At 33.7% G+C, this 15046-nt stretch overlaps 1 protein-coding gene across 4 annotated transcripts in view; it reads right to left on the reverse strand.

Annotated features, from left to right (window-relative positions):
- RB1CC1 (RB1 inducible coiled-coil 1) overlaps nt 1-15046 on the reverse strand; it is a 70645-nt gene that overhangs the window by 34490 nt on the left and 21109 nt on the right. For 3 of the 4 annotated variants that reach the window (XM_042869140.1, XM_042869139.1, XM_042869141.1), the window contains 4 exons: nt 9577-9779; nt 8113-8548; nt 4722-4892; nt 403-587 (listed from right to left, as the gene is read on the reverse strand). In XM_042869140.1, coding sequence (XP_042725074.1) covers nt 403-587; nt 4722-4892; nt 8113-8548; nt 9577-9779 — 995 coding nt within the window. Of the gene's footprint in view, nt 1-402; nt 588-4721; nt 4893-8112; nt 8549-9576; nt 9780-13530; nt 13586-15046 lie in introns of all 4 variants that reach the window. The other variant, XM_042869142.1, reaches the window with a different exon arrangement.

The following is a 15046-nucleotide window of genomic DNA, read 5'->3' on the forward strand; positions in this document are numbered from 1 at the left end:
CTAACAGCATGCCTTTCTTGCTTTGATATGATCATAAGCTACTGAAAAGTATTTTTCATATGCTTGCTACTGCCCTATGAAAAAATTCATATAATTATATCAGTTAAATTTTAAATAAGACATTGATGGCTTCTGAGGTTGATGGAGGAGGCAGGTTTGAGGATACTGTTTTACTGATATGAAGGTCATACAAACGCCTAAGAAATTTTTCTCTTAAAATTTTATTTCACACTTAGAAATGTTTTGATAAGCAAATGCAAGTTTCAAAAGTTTATCCAACTTCTATTTTCTCTTTCATTTAGAAAAAGCTCTATGCATTAATGAAAATCTCCTTATAAAATACTTTTAAAATTCTCAATACAAATGGAATTCACAATATCAAGTTGAACAGTTGTAACTTACTTTAGTCTGACTTGTAGATTATTCGCAAGCTCCTGCTTGGCAGTGGTACATTTCTGTTTAATATCTAACAGCTTTCTGTGATTAGTTAACATAATCATCAACTGATTTGCATGACTCAAACACAAATCAGGTAGCACAGAAGGATCTTTCAAGTTCTCAGCTCTCTTCTGATTAGCCAAAAATCCCTGGAAAAGAAAAGACATATGTTAAAAAAGCTTTGTGACAACAAAAAGGCACTGAAGTGATCATCTTCTCTGTATGAATGAGTTTATTAAAACTTCCTGTAAATATTTGGGAGCTAACAGAATCATACATTGTGAAGTCACTGTCCAACATGCATTCTTTTCATTCTATAATCCAATTCAAATACATCTGATCTTACATTTTCTTCTCCAAATATTACTATCACAACCTTATGAGACCTTAACACAACAAACTGAATTCAGTGAAAGATTATAAATTTAATGCAGCAGAAAGAAATAGATACCAATACTGAGGCAACGAACCATCAGTCTGACTTCAACAGCCAGCTTGGTAAATTCAAGCATACTGAAGACTTAGCATTATAACACATTCAGCATTACTGCAGGCTAAATTAGCTACCTTCTGAATATCAAAATTCTTCTACAAAATCTGTTTTCCTCTCTCTTCCCTATGAACACACATACAAACTCAAACATTATCTTCAGTTTTTATCTCCTGGATTGATTAGCAGTACATCATAATTGTTACTACATTTTCAGCCACATAAATCCCACTTAAGACAAATTACTGAATTTCTTTATGCATCATTGAATGTATAACCATAAGAACAGCAAAACAAATACACGCAATGACAATTAAGGATGCCCAGTATTGAAACATTAGAATAACCAACTTAAACTTGCCCTTAATCTTTTCAAGTAAATATCTGGCATTAGCTCTTCCGTATTCTATAGAATATACATTTCAGAGAAAGTTTGAGTGTAATAATTACTGAAACTTTTTTTTTTTTTTAACTCAGAAGTACTCATTATGTGAATGAGAAATTCACCTTGGGTACCCATGATGCAAGCAAAGACAAAAGACCATGATAACCGTCATTTTCTTTGGAACCTAGACAGCAACAGAGATTCTCTGAAACAGTCATCCAGTTCCAGTTGTCCAGCTGACTACAAAAGAATTATGATGTTGCAAACTGTATTGGTAATATGAGGACTACTCCAAAAGTAATGCCTCCTATTTTATTATGTTGGCCTACAATATCAGAGGCCAATGTTGCTAGTATAACAGCAGGGGTTGAACCATGCAATTAATATCTGATTACACTTTGTTGCTGTGCAACAGATGGCAGCAGGGGGGCAGTCTGACAGAATGACATCTGACACAGAAGTGCATATGAAGCAAAGGTGTAGAATTCAATTTCCTCATGCAGAAAAAAAAATGGTACCCATTTACACTCACTGACACTTGCTGAACATTTATGGTGACCAAGCAGAGGATGTGAGCTAAAAAGCTGAAGGAGAAAGATCAGACAGCCAAGGCTGGGAAAAACCTATAATAAGGCAAAATGGTCTTCTAGGAAGTCCTATTCACAGTGAGAAGGGCTAATAAGACTCAAATTTTCAACATTTGCTCTGAACTTTCCTTGTTTCATGATCCAACAGAAAACATGAAAACGTAGGAGGGTGAGGAATAAACTTTACAGTAGACAGTAAGTACAGCCAGATGTTTATTTGTAACTAGGTGCTGAGCAGGGTAAGGAATTATCTGTTGTTTGCTGTACATATATGTTGTACAGGCAATCCATAAAAGGGGAAGGGGGGCAGAATAGGGAAGATGGACCACCTAACACATATCTAAATATGTTCTAGAATGCTGATTACAGAACATAACATATATAGACATACACAGACGAGGCAGTAAAGTCAGGTACAACTTTACTCTTAGTGCCAAAAGACTATTTGTAAATTTGAAACTGCAGAAGATATTCTGTCCCGATGGAGTATGTTTTAAAGTACGTTTTAAATTCGAATTCCTATTACATGCTAGTAGTCAAAAACATAAAATGACAAAAATAATACGGAAAACAAATGTGGGAAAAAACTAAGATGCAAGTAATCAATTGTTCTCGCAAGTTCTTGCTTTTCTAGCCCTGAGAAGATGAAAGGGTTCATGATGTGACTGTCACAGGTAAACTAAGAAAGGTGCTGAGAAACAGGTATGATAATGCTTTTATTTTATTTACTCAGTTACTACTTCAAAATTTAGACTTACTTGAAGACTTACTACTACAACATTTTAGACTTACTTGAAGTGAAATAGAACTACCCCAGAATCAAGAAAGTCTTATGAAAAATCAACGTGTTGACCGTGGTTAACAGTTCTCATAGGATAACACTTCTATGAACCTAGTTCTTGGAAGTGAATTTTGATGTAATCGTGTTTGTAAAAGCTGCACTACCAATAGCGAAAATTTGGAAAAAATACAACACAAAAATACATGCAAGAAAATGTAAAGGACAAGCTACTGAGTAGAATCAGATTGAAAGACTGAAGGAATTCCAAATTTTCTAGAAAAGTACTTTTGTAAGTAATGCCACCTACTGATCATAATTAAATATGTTTATGATACAAATTCCAGATTTCGTAGAAAATAAGTTTTGAATTGAACAAAATAGATTTCTCCAGTAAATGTTAGCGGTTCCTAACACTTAATCACCAAGTCATTTTTCATATGAAAGGGTGCTTAATGGTCAGTTCATTGAAAATCATATCAAAAAAAAAAGAAAAAAAAACCCTTAAGGCACGTCCATGGATGAGCAAGTTATCTGAGCAGTGAAGCCTTCTAGCAGCACATGGACTGTTCTGTGAGCTAAGTTTGTTTTGAATTTCAGTAATAAAATTGAATTTGGAGTAGAAAGTCAACTCAAATGAAACACCAGCTTCTTCCAGCCTGGAAAAACAAGCCTGCAGCTTCCAATACACATACTGCCACTAGGATTACCATTTAGATGTTTCTAATCCTTGTTCCATAAAATATATCAACTTGCTGTTCCCTTTATGAACAGAAATGGTTCACTGTTTAGAGGTATAACATAAAGTAATTTTTTTTTCCAGTACCACTAATATTAACAGCTTTAAAGAACACTCACGTCTTCATCTATATTTTTTGAATTAAACCCTTGCATTTAGCCCTTCTTTCTAGATTTCTATGCTGACCATCACTAGAATGATTAACATGATACTAGCTCTGGTATCTTAAATGTGCTTGCTTTTTTCAAATAGTATCTAAACAATTGCATTAAATACTGTAGACCAAATAATAAGACCCTAAGGAATTAAAATCAATGACCTGTTAGAACTGGTCTGAAAATGCTTCCTTTTCCAACATACATGAACAGCATATATGAAAATGCTACCATGTAGCATACTTCATCAGTGGTTTAATCACAAGTATTCAACTCATTGAAGCTTCAGAAAAACAAATGACCTCCTGTTCTATCTCACCATTCTGAGAAAAAAAACACCGCCATATGTCATTTAAAAAAATGAATACACAGTTTAGAAAAGATTAGGCAAATTGAAAGTCACAACTCTGGTAAAATTTCAAAAGTTACAAAATCAAAATACACAGAAGTATTTATAAATCTTTTCAAGGGACTCTTAGGCATCTCACTCAAGATAAATTGGTGAGCTTGAGACAGACTTCTCATTCAAGTGAAAACTGAAATCCAGCGAAGACCACAATCAATAACACTGGACAACCAAGTAGAGAGATAGAATACTATCTTTTCCATTATGTGAAATGTCCATTGTATTTAGAAGCTGGCTACAACATAAGCACTTACACAAGATTGAGATTTAACACAAACTTACTCCTAGACTCAGTCACTGAAATTACTAGAACACAGGCTCCACTGTTAAACAGTGCAGTGTTTCATTCAAAAGGGAAAGGGAGTCTGTTCATCTCTCAAGTTCTGATTTTCTAATTGTTTCGCTATTTCTAAGCCACAAGGATAACAATAAATCCCTCCACAAATGAAAACTGAAGGTCACAACTCCTTCTCTACCTACTGGCGTATAATAGTAGTGTCTCAACTTTTCAGTTAAAAAAACAAAAACAAAAACAGAAAAATACTTTAAAGTATTTTAAAAAAATACAAAAATCATACAGAAAATATCAGATTAAAAATTACCAATATCTAAATCTCTAATTATTATGAATAATGAAAATCCTGCACAACAATCTGTAATTGTTTCATTATAATTTTTATCACCATGCATATATCAAAAGTTAACATCTTCCAGTGTCTCACACACACATATGCATACATTACCTGAGCAAGTTCTTTTTGTTCATTTACCAGTCTGCTGCAACTTGCTATCATTTGATCCAATGCATAGAGCCTATCCTCAAGGCCTTTAATAGCCTTCATGTTCTGATTATCTAGTTTGGCAATAGTTTGTCGACATTCTGCCAAAAAGGGCTGGATGATCCTTGGATCAAGCTGGAAAAACAAATAAATAAGTGCACTTGTTGTTCTGAAAGATAATGCTAAATAACTACATGAATTTTTATAACTTTATTATTTTTACCTTCACTATTATCTAGTTACCAATACTATTTTCACCAGGATTTTTGTTTGAATCAGACACCCTATGCCTACATCTTTCATTTGTTTCAGAAGCAGTAAGACTGGGTGGTATAGAATATCTCAAGTCACCACATCAATTTATTTGGAGTATTCCAACTAGACTTAGCATACAAATAGCATACAAACATAGACTAGCACACAAATCCAGTTCTGGCAAGGAGAAGGGATGAGGAGTGGACAGGGGCAATTAAAACCATAGAACAGTTTACAGTGGAAAAGAATCCATACAGCCACATTCAGAAAGAAAGATAAACATGACTCAGTGGGAAGTCTAATAGGAAGGGCAGAACAAAGAGTTGCAAGACCCACTGTTATTTCCCTACTGAGCAAATATTTTTGATAGCTTCATAGATAAGCAGACCAGTACTAGTAGCTGGAACACAAACTACAGAGAAAGCACACTTGTAATATTTTTACTGATATTTTTGTTAATAAAAACACATTTTAGAAAATTATTTCAGCATATTCCTTTGTGATCCATTATCCATGGAAAAAAACTGGCATGAGAAACTACACAGAAGCTATAGTAGGGGTAATTCTTCAAGTTTCACTACAGAAGTAGCGAAATAAAGACCTTATTACATGAGAATCTAATGGAAAGGATACAGTCTTCTGAGGTCATCCACACAGTCTTAATACTAGCTTCTTGCATCAGCATGAAGTTTTTACATCAACCCACACCACAAGAGCCCAGTAACTCTCAGAAAAGAGGTCACTTACATGGTATCAATACTAACATGACTACACTAAAATACTACCAGAGAAAATACAAAAGCCTGGTAATTTCAGAATTTTTCATAAGAAATAAATTTAATTTACAAAATCCCCAAAGTTTTCTCAAAACTTCTGAAGTTTCTTTTCATCATATTATGAATTTTGTTCTCTTCCAAGTATGAACTGCAGCTACCTGAACAGTTTCTTACTAGAGAAAAAAAAAATACTGAAGACCATGTTTTCTTTTTTCCTTCCCTTTAAATCACCATAAAAAGCATGATTTATCCCATTTATTTCCTTTATAAAGAAAACCTGTTCCTTTTATTTCACCCTGTAATTTATTTCTCCCATCCATTCTTTTTTTTTTTTTCCCCACCTTTTACCTAATTGCATAGATAGCATTCTGCTCTACTTTCACTACTAAATAGATAATATTGTTCTCCTCATCTTTAAGTCTTCTCTCTTTCTACTTAAATTGTTTCTGTTAAGTGCTGTCATAACATCTGGTTAGCTCCTACTTACCCTCTGCTTTTATTGCAGCCTCTGTTTCTGCAATCAGAAGCATCACTGTTCAAATGCCTAGAGGCTAGAAGAATCACATACCTAACAGTGCTCTGCAACACACCAATTCTATCAAGACTGCTACTGTCAAAGATATAAGCTTCACACTCTGATGCCTTACATTTTAATAAAAATATTACTTGAAACTGAATTCAGGTCATCAATTGTAATCACATGCCATTAGTACAGTTCATTTTTCAAAGAAGGGCAGGTAGAGAACAAGAAAAAGAACAGAATTACTGGTTTTATAGTCTTATTTCCTACTTCAAAGAGTCATTTCAAGTAGATGCTAAGAGAACAATTGTATTTCAGATATTTTGTAATTTTTTCTTTTCCTTTTCATCTAAATAGGCCAATTCTGTTTTTTAACTAATTCTAAATCAATGGCAGATAAAGACTAAATCCTTTGTGCTACCATCAAAAAACCATATTAATGCTTTCCTAAGGAAAACTAGGGACTGTCATATGACTTGGAAGCTTTCGGGTTCTTGTGAACCAAAACAGTTCAAGACTGAATCACCATTACTTGTTTCACGCATAGTCTGAATATCCTGAACATCATTTCTGCCTTCCAATTCTAATTATACAAGAAAACAAAGGAGCAGGAGCAATCCCCTTCCCCCCAAAAATAGCAACTTATATTACAGAATAATTGTAATAATTGAAACAAAGGGTTTCTAACTAGTCTTGGATAAGAAAAGCAAGGACAGAAAAGCACACAGTTGCAAGATAATCTCTTCTTTATATCTGGCACGTGACAGATAAGACTAGAAGCTGATCCAAATAACGTACGACAATGATTTTTTGTTGTTGTTCATTTTTGTTACTTTAGTATCACTAATATAATTTATTTGAAGGACTGTTTAATGCCTCTCTCAAGACACTGATTTTTAAGAGATAGACCATTACTTTTAAAGTAGAACTCATCAAAATCAATGTGCAAAACCAATTACATGATAATATTCCTTATAACAGGGGCTTAGACATAACTGAGAGAGTCTTCCAGACCCTTAAAAAGCAAATAAAATGTCCAAGACAATAAAATTTATTTTCTTTTTTATATAGCTATACTGAGTTGCAATAATATTATACACATGCAAACAAAGTTAAACTATTTAAGACATATAAGCCATAGTGAAAGGAACGAGCACGGAAAGATAGGAGGGAATTTCAAAGTAAAAGGTTACAATGATTAGAAGACATTTGGAAAGAATATGAGTAATTTTTCTTCTTTTCCCCACAGAAATACAACATAATATACTATGCTCTTGTAAGCACATCTCTATCGACTGATGAATAATACATATGCATATATATACACGCATATATATGGTATTCAAACAAAATCACAAGCACATGAATTTGACCTATATTTTAATAATTACTTAAGTATTTCTTAGAATAATATTGAGTTCGGTCCATGAATATTTCACTGTAAGCATAAGAACACAATCAACTAAGATCTGAAGTCGCTTTTTTTAAAAGAAGCCACTGGCTTATCATAAAGAATGGCTACTTTGGGCCAAAAGCAAACAAAAAACATACTAAGATAATGAGCATTCGATGCAAAATTACAAATTTTCTTAAAGATCAAATTCCTAAAATTTCAGAACCCATTCAAAGTATTTACCCCACCCTCACTCTTTTTTTGGTCTCCGTCAGAAAGTTATTTGAGAAACAATAAACTACAGACAGCTGAATCACTTCAAAAGAACTGGCATTTGGAAAATAAACAAAAAAAAAAATTCCGCAGCAAATTCCCAATATAATTTGAGTGTAAACAAAATTATTAACTTACCCTGCTCATAGAATCAAAACATTTTCTGACCAGTGATTCAACATCATTAGGTCTGTCTTGAACATTTATCCAGTCTAATAAAGACACATTGAAGGAAGGCTGATCATCATCTTTCAGTTCTACTGATGTTTCATTGTCCTGGACAGTAGTATTTTGACCAGACTCCTTATCGTCTTTTACATTTTCGGGATTTGTGCCTTCTAAAGCTGAATGTTCAACTGACTTGCAAAATGATGCTAACATTGATTTATTGTTCACTTTAGATACATCAGAATAAAGCACCAGTTCAGAAGATTTCCCATGCTCAGTTTCTTCACTTTCCGCCACTCCATGCTCTGCTGATGAATCCAATCTTCCTAAACACTCCCTGTAACTATGTCTTGTTAGGCACTCCAGCAGTGGTATCTTGGCCATGACAGAGACAGCAGAACCCAAGCTTTTTTAAAAAGGGTGAAAAAAAAAAAAAGCCGTCAGTATCCAATTACAAAAACTGACACAAACCACTCATAACTAATGTGTTATTTATATTCAAAATGAATTTGCTGACTATCCTTTCAAAGTACCACATTTAATATCAACTTCATAAGAAGTTGCAATTTCTGCTCTCTTCCACTACAGAATATAATCTTCAGAGTACAATGCAATGACAAAAACAAGAAAAAAAACCACAACATTTGATAAACAGACGCGTGCTCACATTTTAAACATGCACTTGGGACTCATGTTTGCTTCTGCATGGGTACGCACCAATGCTTACCAGCAAAGACGAGTGCCCTCTGGCTGAATACATCTGCAGACTTTGAATAGTTTCTATATATTTGTTAAATGCAATGGAGATCATCTTTTTTTTTTTTTTCCCCCACTTAAAAAAGTAAACTGGATTTATATTTTATTTCTTTAAGTACCTGACATTCTATATTAGGTACATAACTCAGAGAAATATCATAATACTATAATGTCAAGAAAGATGTCAAATATTTTCCTTCAAGTAACATACAGAATTTGCAGAATTTAAGTATACATATATACACACACATTCAAAGTGTATATAACAAAATTCTGCATTAAAAATAGCTGCAAATTCGCAACATAAATCATCATTCTTAATGTATGTTTAAGTCCATTCAGAATTAATTCAGAAGTACAACTATGTAGTCAAAATATTGTTTAATGTCTAAATTATGTGTTAAATTATCTAGACGTTTCTAGTGCACATTTGGAAGGACTCCAGCTCTTAAACAGCTGTTCATTAATGAACATCATTTTCTCAATAACTCAGTAGTGATTTTAAGCACTGATGAAAGCAATGAAAAATGTCCATTAAAAATGACTAATATACAACAGAAAGAATATTTTCAGAAACATAATCAACTACGTGCCTGATTAATTAGAACCAGCAAGAGATATACAACACACACAAAAAAGTAGCTTTGGAGACAGACTGAAGTTTAACAGCAAACCTACTGTGTAAGTTTCAACTTAATATCTTCTATGGACTGCAAATAGCTTGAATATACATTTTCAAACTTGAAAAGCAGCTTTTGATAAGAGTATGTACAGTCTTCCAAGTTGGCCATTATGGCAGCCCAGCCTTGATGTTGAAGATGTTCATCGTGTACCAGACCTTCACAAAACGAGCAAAGCTTCTTGGCAACTTCGTACATTTCCTGCCAAAAAAAAAAAAAAAAAATCCAAGAAAAAAAAAAAAATGCAAGTCACTCTAGATAGATTTGTGATGTTTTATATTGCTATCATTGAAAAGTAAGAGGCCAAGAAAATATTAAGATAAAAAGTGATAAAATGTGACGTGTAAGTTTCAACCAAGAACAACAAAACTTTCCTTACTCTTTAAGAAAAAAAGATTAAAAAAAAATCAGAAGATAGAGTAATTAATAATCATTTACTGAGAATTATTTTTCTTATGAAGAAGCAGATTAAAGTTGCAGTTGCAAAAAGAAAAAAAAACACCATAACATCAAACCTCATGAAATTAAATGCTGCCAATATATGTTACTCAGTGCACGTATAATTCATAATTACATCTGTAGTAATCCAGAGTCAGTAAACAAGGTCAATTAAGGAGAAATCTACTAATGAGCCAAACAGAAACTCAGAACAAGACAAAGAATTGCAGCATCAGCCAGCAGAAGCACAGTGCATCAGATGCAGAGAGAGATGCTGATAAGTTAGGTAGTAATTCAACACAGTCCTTGATACAGCATATATTATTATATCCTCTTAAAATTGCACTAATAGCAATGCTTCTTGTGTTCAACTCTAGATTTCTAACTATTAGTAGAAAATCTATATAAAGTTTACTAAGAAAACAGATTGCCACCCTCATCTGCTAGTGCTACTTCCCAACCACCAAATGAGAAAACAAAACAGATATCACAATAAATCCTTCAGCTCAACACTTTATCAACAACATATATTGCAAATATTCTTCTCATCCTACCGTCCAAGAAAGGAAATCCTACAACTTTATGCAGCTTGTTCATGTTGCTGAACTAAACTGAATGCACATTTTTCTTTTGCTTTAGTACATGTGAGAAACTATGCATGGAGAAACAAGTTATTTGAGTTCAGTGAAAAAGCAGTACTAAAACCCAAACCTATGACTCTATTACACAATGTTTGCTTATGAACACATAGTTAGCAGCACATATGCTTAACATACAGTATTTTCAAATCCAACAATAACACTTGTCTTCCCAAAACAAATAACAAAACAGCAGAGTTCTTTATCTGAATATTTCAGAATATGAACAATACCTAATATGAAGCTTCTAAAAACAAATTTGAAAATCCAAGCCTTTTCTCCAGCAGCATCACAAGATTCCATTGCCCTTCAAATTACTGGTATCAGTAATCAGCGGGTAAACAACACATACACAACCATTTATACATGAAACTCCAAGGAAATCAAAATCTACTACAAATCTTTATTACTTCAGCAAGATGCTACGTCTTGTTTTCTGAACTCTGTTCACCTTCAGCACGTGTGACAGGAAGCTTGAGAACATTTATTTTATTTGCAGCATAGCTCTCACTTCCTAAGTCAAAAAAGTAGTAACACAACTTGAACAGCACACAGATAGTCTCTAGATAATGACTTGTGGATGTCAGTGCTGTATCTAGTCCCTCTATACAATTTAAACACATACATGCAAACTAGTGTGATACTGAAAACTTGAAGAATTAAAATAAACCTTGAACAAATTTCTCAAATGCAATTTCTGCAGCAGATGAAAAAAAGAATATATTGTCTTAATTATCATATTGAGAACCAGAAGAATAGATTGTTTTGCCAAAAGGTATACTTGAAGATATACCAAAAACAAGAAGCTGAAAAGACAACTATATTTATTATATTTATCCATTGCATTCTAATGTGTGCCTTGTGAACGTAAATGAGCATTCTACTTTCAATCCACAAACTATTCCCTTCCTAAATTCAATCAAGCTATTGGCAAGAATCCCAAAGGCAAAAGCACATGCAGAACCACATGTTAGTTTGAAGACAAAAACAATCTATAAAGCCTACACTGACCATAAAGTCTTATATGTCTTATATGCAGCAGTACCCTCAAATGACTACCACAGCATGATTTAGAAAAATAAAGACTGGATTTATCTCATCACAAAACAAAAATATTTCTTTAAAAGCCCTGGGTAGAAGCCTTTGTTGGTTCTATTTTCCCTTGGACAAATTGACTCGGCATTGCACAAATCAACTGTGTAATGAGGAAATGCTTACACTAGGCTTAGGAAGATGAGATACTGCCCCGAGATGTACTTTCAACTCAGGCTTTATTTATGAGTTTTTAAGCTAGATATATTTATATTATTCAAAATAGGAGTAAGAAGTTGTTAAGTTAGCTTTGTCCTATTAAGTTTTCTATGTCATTCTCAATGCCCCCTGGAGAACCTAAGTGTTGTCAATTTAAGATTAGTTTTAGCAAAGTTGTTTTCACAGCACAATACTTAAAAGTGAAAAGAGATGTTGCAAGTTACAACATTTTTGTAGGAAAAAAAAAAAACATTACAACTGAGACTGTCTGGTATGTTACATTTTTTACATTACTTTACAGACAACCAGAGACAATAAGTACTGATAATTTTTACCCACCAGTCTGACCTGTAATGATTTATCTGAGTTCACCCAAGTCAAAGAGCTGAGTCCCAGAAGTTGGACTCCCAGAAAAGTGAAAGACTAAACAACAGTATTTCCCCCAGAAGCAAATTAATAATTTTTTGAAACCACATAACACATGAGCTTAACTGTCAAGATCTGTTACATAACAGAGATATGCCTAGGAACTGCTATATAAAAATATCATCCAATATCATCTAACTATTTAACCAAATTCTTTTTCAGTGTGAGGTGAGCTACAGCTCTTTGTTCTATGTTCAAGACAAATATTAAAACAAAAAATTCCATTATGAGTGCAATCATAAGAATGATTCTGAGATAATTAATGTTTCCACAGTAGCTCAGAAGTAGTTAAGAAAAAAAAAAAAATGAAACCTTCATAGATGTATCTTTGTTATCATGTCATCACTACGGAATGCAGCAACAAGTGATTGGGCCTATTTTCCCTGACTTTTCCACACACTGATTTTAAGGGAAGACATCCTCAAGCTACATTAGGAGAACAATCTACTTCACAATCAGTATATCTGCACACAGAAATAGTTCCTTCCTAAATTAATAACGTTTTAAAACTGAATTATGTCAGGCATACAAACTAATGTCTAAAAACTCAAACTATGTCAGACATATAAACATAGCCCTACAAGTTTTTTGTTTTTTTTTTTAATTAACACTTCTCAGCAAAATTGCCAGCTCCAGCACAGAAAAGTGAAGCCTGCCTAACAACTGGCATGCTTTGTCATTGATTTTTCACAGATCAACTCAGAAGTAATTTAGAAACACCCAGGGATTCACAGTGAATTAAAAAATTAAAAAAAAAAAAAAAATTTAAAATCAAAACTAGTTGCCTTGCACAGCTATGTCCATTTTACTCAGATACACAGGCACACCTACAATACTGATAGTTTCACCATGCTGCTGGAATGTGGACCTCAAAAATGCACCACTACTGAGACAAGACTAGACAAACCCAACCTGGCCATTTATGTCAAAGAGTAAATAAAAGCATCTTCACTTTTGTGTTTGTCAAGAAACTCACAAGCCCACTAGAAAGATTTCTTAAACTTTGTCTGGATGTTTTAACAGAATTTTTACTTTATTATTTCCTCCTATGACCTAAGCTAAAACATTGTGAAGTTAATTTCTCATTAATTTCAAGACTTTGTCTTTGCATCTTGCCATCCTAATTTTGCTCAACTGAATGGAAAAGAGTAAATCTTGGGAAGGTCCAGTTGTCTGTCTTAAGTGCTCTTTGGACTTACCTCTACAGAACAAAAGTTCTCAGGAAATGCAGGGTTCTTTCCATTCTCTACAACCCTGTGATAAAAGGAAACAAGTCATCAAAGTTCTCTATTGCCATCTGTCTGGAATTCTGTAAAAAGGACTCCTTAGAGGTTTAAGTCATCAGCATCAAGAAAAAAAGTGGACAACAGCAACAAAAATCAACCTCAGGTCACAACAAAGGATCCCTCAAAGTGTAATTACACACATTCACACAATACAGTAGAAGATAAGTGCTTCCAGAAAAGGTAACCAATATCTTGATTGCCAATATCTCTTTTCATACACCTCATCCAAAAACAACAATAATCCTACTAGACTAATCACTTCTTAATTTTATAACTTGTAATTGCAACAGCTGATTTGTGAGGGAGACTTGAGATCTCATGGTGATTTCTCTTCTTTCATTAGGCAGCTGATATTCCATCCCCTTTTAAAATCTGTCAATTTCAGCAACAGTGTCCTTTGGACGTTTGTCCATACAGTTCATGGCTAATTACACATTCATAAGGTATTTTTTCCATCAGCACAATACAGAACCAAGCTATTCATAGCTTAGTGACATTTTCTTAGTCCTTTTTTCACTAGCTCTTGGCAGTAATCCTAAAAGCAGGCTGCAAGAAGTCAAGTGACCATTTAGCACTGAAAAGGATATGAGAAGCTGATGTAACAGCCAGGGAAACAAAGCGGGGTACAAGGCAAGCAGTAGCTTCTACTAACTTGATTCCAAGTTATTCAAGCTTCTTTTTTTCTCTCCTGACTGGTGATTTATCAAACAGCTTGGTCACAAAGGCCAACCAAAACACATCTAATCTTAAATGCTCTTATATTTTAACCATAGCCAGCTCAATTATATTAAAAGACGGTCAGACTGATCAATAATCTAAGTTACAATAAGTTTGGACCTCTGTGAGGAGCTAGAAGTATTTGTAGCTATTAGACCTTTTAGCCAAAACAAAGGAATAAGAACAATTAAGTCACACAGATGTTACAATCTTCACAACACCTTCCAGAACAAAATTTTAAAGTAATTCTTTTCCAGTGGATGTCACAGTAGCTTCCTAGTCAAGAGAAGAGAGTATTTATTTAAATAGAGCTACATAGCTTTCAAGCATGCTTGTATTTCTTCAGTAAGAGTTACAAAGCATTTGGAACTGAACCAAGAACGATGTAGGTGCTATGACTACAGTTGCAGTTTTAGGTAACAAAATGAAACAACCACACAGTTTCTCACTCTCATCTGGAAAATAAAAAAACTCACTGGAGTTGACAGTTTGACGACGACAGCAACAGTTTCAGTTCAGATGTGAAACATAGCTCCTAACAGAAAGTCCAAGTTTCCAATAACCTTTGTTATTGGAAACAAATAATGTGGAACTTTCAGTTAAATTACTTAAGAAGATGTTCTAAAAGCTGAATACAAAATACAAAACGAATACAAAATTTTTAGCACTGGTGTTAAAAGATCAAAAAGTTAGAAAACATTCACATAACACA

This window comes from Lagopus leucura, unplaced genomic scaffold (assembly GCF_019238085.1).
Source record: "Lagopus leucura isolate 7727_CA_CO unplaced genomic scaffold, USGS_WTPT01 Super-Scaffold_100002, whole genome shotgun sequence".
Taxonomy (NCBI): domain Eukaryota; kingdom Metazoa; phylum Chordata; class Aves; order Galliformes; family Phasianidae; genus Lagopus; species Lagopus leucura.